The following is a 13,581-nucleotide window of genomic DNA, read 5'->3' as shown; positions in this document are numbered from 1 at the left end:
CCGCTAACGCCCGTGTGTGCGTCTCTCTGTCCAGCTACGCCGGCGAGCTGTGCGGCCTGTGCGGCGACTACAACGGAATCCCCGGCGACGATTTCAGGACTCCCGAGGGACAGGTTGTGAAGGGAGTCAATGTCTTTGGGAACAGCTGGAACGTGGAGGAGAAGTAAGTGAGATATCTGCCAGGGCGGCCCTGCGGACTTCGGATTAGTTGGGCCGAATGGCCCCTTTCTGTGCTGAAAATTCTGTGTAAGTCTAGCTAAAAATTAATTCTGCCCCTTTCCTTCTCCCTCGCTCCCCAGCTGCACCTTGACAGACACCGAGGTGATCCCGCAATGCTCCGAGGACGAGCGAGACTCGTATGAAGGACCCTCCTACTGTGGGAAGCTGCTCGATCGTTTCGGCCCATTCGCCGCCTGTCACTACAAGATTGACCCCATGGTGCGTACGGGGCAGGACTGGGCTCGTTATTCCTGGGGCTCCATCTCTCCTGTTTGTCCATGTTCTGCACTTCTCCTCCAGGACCCAGGCCCCCTTTGATCAAAGGTTCCTTGGTGAAACCCACCCGGCCCCAAGGCTCACAGCTCAAGCGTCAGCTTGGCTCCGTGGGTAGCACTCTCTCTCGCCTCTGAGTGAGAAACTCGTGGGTTCAAACCCCACTCCAGACACTGGAGCACGTAATCCAGGCCGACACTCCCAGTGCAGCACTGAGGGAGCGCTGCACTGTCGGAGATGTTAAACCGTCTGACCTCTCAGGTGGATGAAAAAGATGGAGAGTTCTTCCCAGTGTCCTGGACAATATTTATCCCTCAACCAACATCTAAAAAAAATAGGTTATCTGGTCCATTGCTGTTTATGGGAGCTTGCTGTGCACATATTGGCTGCCGTGTTTCCTATATTATGACAGTGACTACACTTCAAAAATATTTTATTGGCTGATAAGCACTTTGGGACATCCTGAGTTCTTGAAAGGCACTGTATAAATGTATAGTTTCTTTCTTGATGGATCTTGGACTTTCTTTCTTCCTTCCTTCTGTCCTTCCTTCCCTGCATCCTTCCATCTTTCCTTCTTTCTTTTTCTATCTTTCTTCCTTTTGTCCTTCCTTCCCTCCATCCTTCCATCTTTCCTTCTTTCATTCTTTCTTAGCTTCGTTCCTTCCTTCCTGAAAGTGCGCACACACACACACACACACACACACACACACACACACATATCAACCTCCGTTGCCTTTTCCCCTTTTCCAGTCCTTCTTCCGAGACTGCGTGTACGACATGTGTGAGCTGGACGGCAGCAAGCAGCAACTGTGCGAGGCTTTGGAGGCCTATGTCAACGAGTGTCAGCAACGCAACGTCACCATCCGACCCTGGAGGAACGAAACCTTCTGCCGTACGTAGCGCGGGGACCCGCCACCAGACCGCTAAAGATTATTCCCGCTTTGGATTCCTACTGGCTGTGATATCCGTTTGTGTTTTTTTTCTTCCTCCTCTGTAGCTCTCCAGTGCCCGGCGAACAGCCACTACAAGCCCTGTGCTTCGGCCTGCCCAGCCACCTGCCTTGACCCGCGACCCCTGCCCTGTGACCTGCCGTGTGCGGAGGGCTGTCAGTGCGACCAAGGCCTTGTGCAGAGCGGAACCCAATGTGTCCCGAGAAACCAGTGCGGCTGTACGTACAACGGAACCTATTATCAGGTAACGTGCGAAGTGGCACCTGAGCCATCCTCTGACACATTACTAACACTCGATTTTATAAAATCCAGCGATCCCCGCCTCCTGTTCGTGGATCAACCTCTCCCACTCTCCTACGGTCCCACCACCTCAATCACTTCTCTCTCCGGGGAATCTTTCCCGTTGACTCTTGAATCACTCCACATTGTTTGCCGTGCCTCAGTGGCTACCACTCTCGTCAATGCGTCAGAAAGTCGCGGGTTCGAGTCCCACTCCAGAGGCTTGAGCACAAAGTGTGGGCCGACACTCCCAGTGCCACTGCTGAGGGAGTGCTGCACTGTCGGAGGTGCCGTCTTTCGGATGAGACGTTAAACCGAGGCCCCGTCTGCTCTCTCCGCCGGACATAAAAGATCTCATGACATTATTTCAAGGATTAGGGACGCTCTCCCTGGTGTCCTGCCCAATTTCTATCCCTCAAATAATCGCTAATCCCATCACTAATTTGGTCATCATCACATTGCTCTTTGTGGGAGCTTGCTGTGCGCAAATTGGCTGCCTCGTTTCCCTACATTACAACAGCGATTACAATATGAAATGTGATTCGTTGGCTGTAAAGCGCTTTGGGACGTCCTGAGGTGGTGAAAGGAGCTATAGAAATGCACGTTCTTTCTTTCTTTCAACGGGCCTTTCCCATTGTTCAACGGCCTTTACATTACTTCCCGCGCAGGTCGTGTAGGGGGTGGTGTGTGTGTCAGCTTCACCTCTGACTCCTTTGAGCGGTTCGAATCGCTCCCACTCCCTTGGTTCTAGACCTGGGCTGATTTGGGGTGTTGTAATGAAATTGCAACAGACAACTGAGTTGGTGAAAAGAACTTGGATTTTATTTGCGACAAGAAAATATACACAACACAATAAATCTTATCACTCTAAAAGGGGGAACACTTCAGAATATGTGAGGGAGAATGACAATAGACAAAAATACCTTACCCCTCCCAATCCCACTATACTAACTAGGTTGAATTCCAGAGGACCAGGAAATGCTCACCAAACGCTGGAATAGTTTGTAGAGTGGGAAAAACTTGCAGATCTTCGGTTTCTTCCAGGTTGGTTTCTTGTTGGCCGCGGTGGCCCAATATTACCTAGTTGTTGGTAATATTGTTGGTTGTCTGTTTCGTGGGGCCCTTGGTTGCCGCGATTCCTGCCGCTCTCCTCCTGTTGTCCCGAGGCTGATGTCTTTCGAATGAGCTGTGCCTTTTTCTGTGTCTGTCCGAACTGTACTGATCGAAACCATCGAATAAACTGCTTTCTTGTGGAGACAGGTCTTTAGTTTATACGAAAGCGAAACCAGCTAATCTTGTTAGATTTTTGGCTGGCTCGTTAAGGGCCACTTGATTGGTCCCATTTAGTTAACTGGTTTCGGGATAGCTTCCTGAGTAGTTGAATGTCTCAGAGTCTTTTAATCTTAGATTTCCTGTAAGGCCTTCAAATTCTGTGCAGGTTCTTTTATGCATGGGTTTTAATGGGCTTTAGGTGAGGTTGGGGTTTTCATTGATTTATTGATTGAATGCAAATTCCCAGATAGGGGCTGAGTTTCGCTTATTGTTCCTCCCAGGCAGTCTGGCTACTTTTGAATACACAAACTGTTCCTCTGCAGAGGTCAATCCCACATTCCTGTCGCAGCCTTTCCCTACAAGTCTGAACATGTCTTTTTAAACCAGCCAAATCTTCCTGGGATTTTGATTTAAATCCTTTTTGCCCAATAACTCTGAAACCAGTCCAAAAATCTCTTCCTTAAATTAAACTCTTAGAAATCCTTCTGTTTGGCCCAACCACACTGTTGTCCTTTTTACAGATTTCTTCTGTGATGTTCCAAAATCACTTTAAAAATGACCTTTCCTTCTGTTCTGGGGCTTGGCAGAAATTTTCGAACCTTACAGTCGGTTCTAACGGGTATCTCTCTCTCTCTCTGTTTCCAGCCCGGCGAGGTGATCTGGTCTGAGGCCTGTAACCAGGTGTGTAAGTGTCTGTCCAGCAACAACGTCCAGTGCACGGATATGAGCTGCGCTCCAGACGAGTACTGCAGCAACAAGGGTGGTGCCCAGGGATGTTACCCTAAAGGTAAGGAGCGCCCGGGGCTTAACCGTGACTGACAGAGCAGCTCGACTCCCCCCGCTCCCATTGCAAGTCGGGTGTTCCCCGTTTCAATGTCGCCGCGGAAGCTCTTCTGGGAACGGAAATGTGGAAATGGCTCACTTACTCTTCCCCCCCATTGACTTCTCCTCAGGTTCCTCCACGTGTACGGCGTCCGGAGATCCCCACTACACCTCCTTCGACAAGAGGACGTTCAATTTCCAAGGGGACTGCACCTACGTGCTGGCCAAGCCCTGCAACTCCAGCCTGACCCCGTTCACCGTGTACGTGGACAACGAGCACCGCGGCGGAAGCAAGACCGTGTCTTACGTCAGGGCGGTGTACGTGAGCGTCTACGGCATCACCGTGTCAGTGCTGAGGAACAGAGTCGTCCAGGTGAGAGGAGCCGTCATTGCAGTCTGCGACGTCTATTGCTGGGGCCCACTGACATTGTCCAGACCCAGATCCATAGATTGTTGTTGGGTGAGGGGACCGAGGGATATGGAGCAAAGGCGGGTAGATGGAGTTGTGATCCAGATTACTCACGAACTTCTGCTCTCGCCCCTTCCCCTCCCTCCCAGAACCACGATAGGGTTCCCCTTGGCCTCACCTTACACCCCACCAGCCTCCACACTCAACGGATCATCGTCCACCATTCCCGCCAACTCCAGCGTGATCCCACCACCAAATGCATCTTCCCCTCACCTCCCCTGTCAACATTCTACAGGGACCGCTCCCTCTGCGACACCCTGGTCCACTCCTCAATCAACCCCGTCAGCCCTTCCCCTTTGCCCGGCACCTTCCTGTGCAAGTACAGGAGATGCAACACCTGCCCTTTTACCTCCTCCCTTTCTACTGTCCAAGGCCCCAAACACCCCTTGCAGGTGAAACAGCGATTTACTTGTACTTCTTGCAATTTATTATACTGCATTCGCTGCTCACGATGCGGTCTCCTCTACATTGTGGAGACCAAACGCAGATTGGACGACTGCTTTGCGGAACACCTCCGTTCAGTCCGTAAGGGTGACCCCGAGCTTCCGGTCGCCTGTCACTTTAATTCACCGCTTCACTCCCACTCTGACCTCTCTGTCCTCGGCCTCTTACACTGTTCCAATGAAGCTCAACGTAAGCTCGAGGAACAGCATCTCATCTTTCGATTAGGCACTTTACAGCCTTCTGGACTCAACATCGAGTTCAGCAATTTCAGACTATAACCCCTGCCCCCATTATTCAGGCGGCTGTTGATGATTCTGCCATCCCCATTTACAACATTTAATCGCTCCTGCCTCATACCCTCGCACAGACTGTTCCTTCAGTTCCTTCCTCCACTCCCCTTCCCCTTTCTCTGCCTCTGCACCTGCTTAGTATCTGTTACATCTCAAACGTTTTCCAGTTCTAATGAAGGGTCCCAGACCTGAAACGTTGAACTCTGTTTCTCTCTCCATGGATGCTGCCTGGCCTGCAGAGTGCTTCCAGCATTTTCTGTTGTTATTTCAGATTTCCAGCATCCGGAGTATTTTGCTATTATATCACTCACGAACTAATTGAACAGTGGAAGAGGCTTGAGGGGCTGAATGGCCAACTCCTGGTCCTCTGTTCCTTCCTATGTTCCTGTACAAAACCCACCTGTTCTCCGCAGTATGCTGCCAGCGTAGAATTCTGCCCAGCAGGGTCCTGAGGAACACACCCTGATCCAAGCCAGGCCTTCCAATCGAATCAATCCCTTCCCATTCCCTGGAATTACGTTTGAATGGAGTGAGTTTCCTCCACTTCCCTTGAACAAGAGTCAATGTAACGCAGACACCAAATTGACTGATTTCACCGCCCCCTCTCATTTCTCCGTCTGTTTGCGTTCAGGTGGATGGAGAACCTGTGACCGTCCCCATCATCCCGATCCCCGGAGTCACCATCAAACCATCCGGCAAACATGTGGTGGTCCAGACCGACTTCGGCCTGACCGTGCGGTACGACGGCAGGCACCACGCCGACGTCAAAGTGCTGAGCGAGTAAGTACATTCGGCTCGTTCCCGTCACCCCGCCGCATGCGCGATGGCGTCCCTTCAGTCACGTCCCGCGTGCGCTCGCCTGCGCCTGCGCCTTTGCTCACCGCTAACGCCCGTGTGTGCGTCTCTCTGTCCAGCTACGCCGGCGAGCTGTGCGGCCTGTGCGGCGACTACAACGGAATCCCCGGCGACGATTTCAGGACTCCCGAGGGACAGGTTGTGAAGGGAGTCAATGTCTTTGGGAACAGCTGGAACGTGGAGGAGAAGTAAGTGAGATATCTGCCAGGGCGGCCCTGCGGACTTCGGATTAGTTGGGCCGAATGGCCCCTTTCTGTGCTGAAAATTCTGTGTAAGTCTAGCTAAAAATTAATTCTGCCCCTTTCCTTCTCCCTCGCTCCCCAGCTGCACCTTGACAGACACCGAGGTGATCCCGCAATGCTCCGAGGACGAGCGAGACTCGTATGAAGGACCCTCCTACTGTGGGAAGCTGCTCGATCGTTTCGGCCCATTCGCCGCCTGTCACTACAAGATTGACCCCATGGTGCGTACGGGGCAGGACTGGGCTCGTTATTCCTGGGGCTCCATCTCTCCTGTTTGTCCATGTTCTGCACTTCTCCTCCAGGACCCAGGCCCCCTTTGATCAAAGGTTCCTTGGTGAAACCCACCCGGCCCCAAGGCTCACAGCTCAAGCGTCAGCTTGGCTCCGTGGGTAGCACTCTCTCTCGCCTCTGAGTGAGAAACTCGTGGGTTCAAACCCCACTCCAGACACTGGAGCACGTAATCCAGGCCGACACTCCCAGTGCAGCACTGAGGGAGCGCTGCACTGTCGGAGATGTTAAACCGTCTGACCTCTCAGGTGGATGAAAAAGATGGAGAGTTCTTCCCAGTGTCCTGGACAATATTTATCCCTCAACCAACATCTAAAAAAAATAGGTTATCTGGTCCATTGCTGTTTATGGGAGCTTGCTGTGCACATATTGGCTGCCGTGTTTCCTATATTATGACAGTGACTACACTTCAAAAATATTTTATTGGCTGATAAGCACTTTGGGACATCCTGAGTTCTTGAAAGGCACTGTATAAATGTATAGTTTCTTTCTTGATGGATCTTCGACTTTCTTTCTTCCTTCCTTCTGTCCTTCCTTCCCTGCATCCTTCCATCTTTCCTTCTTTCTTTTTCTATCTTTCTTCCTTCTGTCCTTCCTTCCCTCCATCCTTCCATCTTTCCTTCTTTCATTCTTTCTCAGCTTCGTTCCTTCCTTCCTGAAAGTGCGCACACACACACACACACACACACACACACACACATATCAACCTCCGTTGCCTTTTCCCCTTTTCCAGTCCTTCTTCCGAGACTGCGTGTACGACATGTGTGAGCTGGACGGCAGCAAGCAGCAACTGTGTGAGGCTTTGGAGGCCTATGTCAACGAGTGTCAGCAACGCAACGTCACCATCCGACCCTGGAGGAACGAAACCTTCTGCCGTACGTAGCGCGGGGACCCGCCACCAGACCGCTAAAGATTATTCCCGCTTTGGATTCCTACTGGCTGTGATATCCGTTTGTGTTTTTTTTCTTCCTCCTCTGTAGCTCTCCAGTGCCCGGCGAACAGCCACTACAAGCCCTGTGCTTCGGCCTGCCCAGCCACCTGCCTTGACCCGCGACCCCTGCCCTGTGACCTGCCGTGTGCGGAGGGCTGTCAGTGCGACCAAGGCCTTGTGCAGAGCGGAACCCAATGTGTCCCGAGAAACCAGTGCGGCTGTACGTACAACGGAACCTATTATCAGGTAACGTGCGAAGTGGCACCTGAGCCATCCTCTAACACATTACTAACACTCGATTTTATAAAATCCAGCGATCCCCGCCTCCTGTTCGTGGATCAACCTCTCCCACTCTCCTACGGTCCCACCACCTCAATCACTTCTCTCTCCGGGGAATCTTTCCCGTTGACTCTTGAATCACTCCACAGTGTGTGCCGTGCCTCAGTGGCTACCACTCTCGTCAATGCGTCAGAAAGTCACGGGTTCGAGTCCCACTCCAGAGACTTGAGCACAAAGTGTGGGCCGACACTCCCAGTGCCAGTGCTGAGGAGGTGCTGCACTGTCGGAGGTGCCGTCTTTCGGATGAGACGTTAAACCGAGGCCCCGTCTGCTCTCTCCGCCGGACATAAAAGATCTCATGACATTATTTCAAGGATTAGGGACGCTCTCCCTGGTGCCCTGCCCAATTTCTATCCCTCAAATAATCGCTAATCCCATCACTAATTTGGTCATCATCACATTGCTCTTTGTGGGAGCTTGCTGTGCGCAAATTGGCTGCCTCGTTTCCCTACATTACAACAGCGATTACAATATAAAATGTGATTCGTTGGCTGTAAAGTGCTTTGGGACGTCCTGAGGTGGTGAAAGGCGCTATAGAAATGCACGTTCTTTCTTTCTTTCAACGGGCCTTTCCCATTGTTCAACGGCCTTTACATTACTTCCCGCGCAGGTCATGTAGGGGGTGGTGTGTGTGTCAGCTTCACCTCTGACTCCTTTGAGCGGTTCGAATCGCTCCCACTCCCTTGGTTCTAGACCTGGGCTGATTTGGGGGGTTGTAATGAAATTGCAACAGACAACTGAGTTGGTGAAAAGAACTTGGATTTTATTTGCGACAAGAAAATATACACAACACAATAAATCTTATCACTCTAAAAGGGGGAACACTTCAGAATATGTGAGGGAGAATGACAATAGACAAAAATACCTTACCCCTCCCAATCCCACTATACTAACTAGGTTGAATTCCAGAGGACCAGGAAATGCTCACCAAACGCTGGAATAGTTTGTAGAGTGGGAATAACTTGCAGATCTTCGGTTTCTTCCAGGTTGGTTTCTTGTTGGTCGCGATGGCCCAATATTACCTAGTTGTTGGTAATATTGTTGGTTGTCTGTTTCGTGGGGCCCTTGGTTGCCGCGATTCCCGCCGCTCTCCTCCTGTTGTCCCGAGGCTGATGTCTTTCGAATGAGCTGTGCCTTTTTCTGTGTCTGTCCGAACTGTACTGATCGAAACCATCGAATAAACTGCTTTCTTGTGGAGACAGGTCTTTAGTTTATACGAAAGCGAAACCAGCTAATCTTGTTAGATTTTTGGCTGGCTCGTTAAGGGCCACTTGATTGGTCCCATTTAGTTAACTGGTTTCGGGATAGCTTCCTGAGTAGTTGAATGTCTCAGAGTCTTTTAATCTTAGATTTCCTGTAAGGCCTTCAAATTCTGTGCAGGTTCTTTTATGCATGGGTTTTAATGGGCTTTGGGCTTTAGGTGAGGTTGGGGTTTTCATTGATTTATTGATTGAATGCAAATTCCCAGATAGGGGCTGAGTTTCGCTTATTGTTCCTCCCAGGCAGTCTGGCTACTTTTGAATACACAAACTGTTCCTCTGCAGAGGTCAATCCCACATTCCTGTCGCAGCCTTTCCCTACAAGTCTGAACATGTCTTTTTAAACCAGCCAAATCTTCCTGGGATTTTGATTTAAATCCTTTTTGCCCAATAACTCTGAAACCAGTCCAAAAATCTCTTCCTTAAATTAAACTCTTAGAAATCCTTCTGTTTGGCCCAACCACACTGTTGTCCTTTTTACAGATTTCTTCTGTGATGTTCCAAAATCACTTTAAAAATGACCTTTCCTTCTGTTCTGGGGCTTGGCAGAAATTTTCGAACCTTACAGTCGGTTCTAACGGGTATCTCTCTCTCTCTCTGTTTCCAGCCCGGCGAGGTGATCTGGTCTGAGGCCTGTAACCAGGTGTGTAAGTGTCTGTCCAGCAACATCGTCCAGTGCACGGATATGAGCTGCGCTCCAGACGAGTACTGCAGCAACAAGGGTGGTGCCCAGGGATGTTACCCTAAAGGTAAGGAGCGCCCGGGGCTTAACCGTGACTGACAGAGCAGCTCGACTCCCCCCGCTCCCATTGCAAGTCGGGTGTTCCCCGTTTCAATGTCGCCGCGGAAGCTCTTCTGGGAACGGAAATGTGGAAATGGCTCACTTACTCTTCCCCCCCATTGACTTCTCCTCAGGTTCCTCCACGTGTACGGCGTCCGGAGATCCCCACTACACCTCCTTCGACAAGAGGACGTTCAATTTCCAAGGGGACTGCACCTACGTGCTGGCCAAGCCCTGCAACTCCAGCCTGACCCCGTTCACCGTGTACGTGGACAACGAGCACCGCGGCGGAAGCAAGACCGTGTCTTACGTCAGGGCGGTGTACGTGAGCGTCTACGGCATCACCGTGTCGGTGCTGAGGAACAGAGTCGTCCAGGTGAGAGGAGCCGTCATTGCAGTCTGCGACGTCTATTGCTGGGGCCCACTGACATTGTCCAGACCCAGATCCATAGATTGTTGTTGGGTGAGGGGACCGAGGGATATGGAGCAAAGGCGGGTAGATGGAGTTGTGATCCAGATTACTCACGAACTTCTGCTCTCACCCCTTCCCCTCCCTCCCAGAACCACGATAGGGTTCCCCTTGGCCTCACCTTACACCCCACCAGCCTCCACACTCAACGGATCATCGTCCACCATTCCCGCCAACTCCAGCGTGATCCCACCACCAAATGCATCTTCCCCTCACCTCCCCTGTCAGCATTCTACAGGGACCGCTCCCTCTGCGACACCCTGGTCCACTCCTCAATCAACCCCGTCAGCCCTTCCCCTTTGCCCGGCACCTTCCTGTGCAAGTACAGGAGATGCAACACCTGCCCTTTTACCTCCTCCCATTCTACTGTCCAAGGCCCCAAACACCCCTTGCAGGTGAAACAGCGATTTACTTGTACTTCTTGCAATCTAGTATACTGTATTCGCTGCTCACGATGCGGTCTCCTCTACATTGTGGAGACCAAACGCAGATTGGACGTCTGCTTTGCGGAACACCTCCGTTCAGTCCGTAAGGGTGACCCCGAGCTTCCGGTCGCCTGTCACTTTAATTCACCGCTTCACTCCCACTCTGACCTCTCTGTCCTCGGCCTCTTACACTGTTCCAATGAAGCTCAACGTAAGCTCGAGGAACAGCATCTCATCTTTCGATTAGGCACTTTACAGCCTTCTGGGCTCAACATCGAGTTCAGCAATTTCAGATCATAACCCCTGCCCCCATTATTCAGGCGGCTGTTGATGATTCTGCCATCCCCATTTACAACATTTAATCGCTCCTCCCTCCTACCCTCGCACAGACTGTTCCTTCAGTTCCTTCCTCCACTCCCCTTCCCCTTTCTCTGCCTCTGCACCTGCTTAGTATCTGTTACATCTCAAACGTTTTCCAGTTCTAATGAAGGGTCCCAGACCTGAAACGTTGAACTCTGTTTCTCTCTCCATGGATGCTGCCTGGCCTGCAGAGTGCTTCCAGCATTTTCTGTTGTTATTTCAGATTTCCAGCATCCGGAGTATTTCGCTATTATATCACTCACGAACTAATTGAACAGTGGAAGAGGCTTGAGGGGCTGAATGGCCAACTCCTGGTCCTCTGTTCCTTCCTATGTTCCTGTACAAAACCCACCTGTTCTCCGCAGTGTGCTGCCAGCGTAGAATTCTGCCCAGCAGGGTCCTGAGGAACACACCCTGATCCAAGCCAGGCCTTCCAATCGAATCAATCCCTTCCCATTCCCTGGAATTACGTTTGAATGGAGTGAGTTTCCTCCACTTCCCTTGAACAAGAGTCAATGTAACGCAGATACCAAATTGACTGATTTCACCGCCCCCTCTCATTTCTCCGTCTGTTTGCGTTCAGGTGGATGGAGAACCTGTGACCGTCCCCATCATCCCGATCCCCGGAGTCACCATCAAACCATCCGGCAAACATGTGGTGGTCCAGACCGACTTCGGCCTGACCGTGCGGTACGACGGCAGGCACCACGCCGACGTCAAAGTGCTGAGCGAGTAAGTACATTCGGCTCGTTCCCGTCACCCCGCCGCATGCGCGATGGCGTCCCTTCGGTCACGTCCCGCGCGCGCTCGCCTGCGCCTGCGCCTTTGCTCACCGCTAACGCCCGTGTGTGCGTCTCTCTGTCCAGCTACGCCGGCGAGCTGTGCGGCCTGTGCGGCGACTACAACGGAATCCCCGGCGACGATTTCAGGACTCCCGAGGGACAGGTTGTGAAGGGAGTCAATGTCTTTGGGAACAGCTGGAACGTGGAGGAGAAGTAAGTGAGATATCTGCCAGGGCGGCCCTGCGGACTTCGGATTAGTTGGGCCGAATGGCCCCTTTCTGTGCTGAAAATTCTGTGTAAGTCTAGCTAAAAATTAATTCTGCCCCTTTCCTTCTCCCTCGCTCCCCAGCTGCACCTTGACAGACACCGAGGTGATCCCGCAATGCTCCGAGGACGAGCGAGACTCGTATGAAGGACCCTCCTACTGTGGGAAGCTGCTCGATCGTTTCGGCCCATTCGCCGCCTGTCACTACAAGATTGACCCCATGGTGCGTACGGGGCAGGACTGGGCTCGTTATTCCTGGGGCTCCATCTCTCCTGTTTGTCCATGTTCTGCACTTCTCCTCCAGGACCCAGGCCCCCTTTGATCAAAGGTTCCTTGGTGAAACCCACCCGGCCCCAAGGCTCACAGCTCAAGCGTCAGCTTGGCTCCGTGGGTAGCACTCTCTCTCGCCTCTGAGTGAGAAACTCGTGGGTTCAAACCCCACTCCAGACACTGGAGCACGTAATCCAGGCCGACACTCCCAGTGCAGCACTGAGGGAGCGCTGCACTGTCGGAGATGTTAAACCGTCTGACCTCTCAGGTGGATGAAAAAGATGGAGAGTTCTTCCCAGTGTCCTGGACAATATTTATCCCTCAACCAACATCTAAAAAAAATAGGTTATCTGGTCCATTGCTGTTTATGGGAGCTTGCTGTGCACATATTGGCTGCCGTGTTTCCTATATTATGACAGTGACTACACTTCAAAAATATTTTATTGGCTGATAAGCACTTTGGGACATCCTGAGTTCTTGAAAGGCACTGTATAAATGTATAGTTTCTTTCTTGATGGATCTTGGACTTTCTTTCTTCCTTCCTTCTGTCCTTCCTTCCCTGCATCCTTCCATCTTTCCTTCTTTCTTTTTCTATCTTTCTTCCTTTTGTCCTTCCTTCCCTCCATCCTTCCATCTTTCCTTCTTTCATTCTTTCTTAGCTTCGTTCCTTCCTTCCTGAAAGTGCGCACACACACACACACACACACACACATATCAACCTCCGTTGCCTTTTCCCCTTTTCCAGTCCTTCTTCCGAGACTGCGTGTACGACATGTGTGAGCTGGACGGCAGCAAGCAGCAACTGTGCGAGGCTTTGGAGGCCTATGTCAACGAGTGTCAGCAACGCAACGTCACCATCCGACCCTGGAGGAACGAAACCTTCTGCCGTACGTAGCGCGGGGACCCGCCACCAGACCGCTAAAGATTATTCCCGCTTTGGATTCCTACTGGCTGTGATATCCGTTTGTGTTTTTTTTCTTCCTCCTCTGTAGCTCTCCAGTGCCCGGCGAACAGCCACTACAAGCCCTGTGCTTCGGCCTGCCCAGCCACCTGCCTTGACCCGCGACCCCTGCCCTGTGACCTGCCGTGTGCGGAGGGCTGTCAGTGCGACCAAGGCCTTGTGCAGAGCGGAACCCAATGTGTCCCGAGAAACCAGTGCGGCTGTACGTACAACGGAACCTATTATCAGGTAACGTGCGAAGTGGCACCTGAGCCATCCTCTGACACATTACTAACACTCGATTTTATAAAATCCAGCGATCCCCGCCTCCTGTTCGTGGATCAACCTCTCCCACTC

General features: G+C 51.7%; 1 protein-coding gene and 1 long non-coding RNA gene across 2 annotated transcripts in view; both read left to right on the top strand.

Annotated features, from left to right (window-relative positions):
* zanl (zonadhesin, like) overlaps positions 1 to 13,581 on the top strand; it is a 193,978-nt gene that overhangs the window by 70,101 nt on the left and 110,296 nt on the right. The window contains exons 35-47 of the mRNA XM_085977081.1: positions 35 to 163; positions 300 to 438; positions 1,243 to 1,384; positions 1,490 to 1,686; positions 3,639 to 3,780; positions 3,947 to 4,188; positions 9,441 to 9,681; positions 9,848 to 10,089; positions 11,551 to 11,699; positions 11,834 to 11,962; positions 12,099 to 12,237; positions 13,030 to 13,171; positions 13,277 to 13,473. Of these exons, the coding sequence (XP_085833207.1) occupies positions 35 to 163; positions 300 to 438; positions 1,243 to 1,384; positions 1,490 to 1,686; positions 3,639 to 3,780; positions 3,947 to 4,188; positions 9,441 to 9,681; positions 9,848 to 10,089; positions 11,551 to 11,699; positions 11,834 to 11,962; positions 12,099 to 12,237; positions 13,030 to 13,171; positions 13,277 to 13,473 (2,230 nt within the window). The remainder of the gene's footprint in view (positions 1 to 34; positions 164 to 299; positions 439 to 1,242; positions 1,385 to 1,489; positions 1,687 to 3,638; positions 3,781 to 3,946; positions 4,189 to 9,440; positions 9,682 to 9,847; positions 10,090 to 11,550; positions 11,700 to 11,833; positions 11,963 to 12,098; positions 12,238 to 13,029; positions 13,172 to 13,276; positions 13,474 to 13,581) is intronic.
* Positions 5,649 to 6,330, top strand: LOC147090610 (uncharacterized). Its single transcript, XR_015075349.1, has 3 exons — positions 5,649 to 5,798; positions 5,933 to 6,061; positions 6,198 to 6,330. It is a non-coding gene; the product is annotated as an uncharacterized LOC147090610 (long non-coding RNA).

This window comes from Somniosus microcephalus, unplaced genomic scaffold (genome assembly GCF_052327205.1).
Source record: "Somniosus microcephalus isolate GS21.2 unplaced genomic scaffold, FLI_Smic_1.0 unresolved_chr4, whole genome shotgun sequence".
Taxonomy (NCBI): domain Eukaryota; kingdom Metazoa; phylum Chordata; class Chondrichthyes; order Squaliformes; family Somniosidae; genus Somniosus; species Somniosus microcephalus.
Note: the sequence above shows the minus strand (reverse complement) of the source record. Positions and strands in the feature narration are given on the sequence as shown.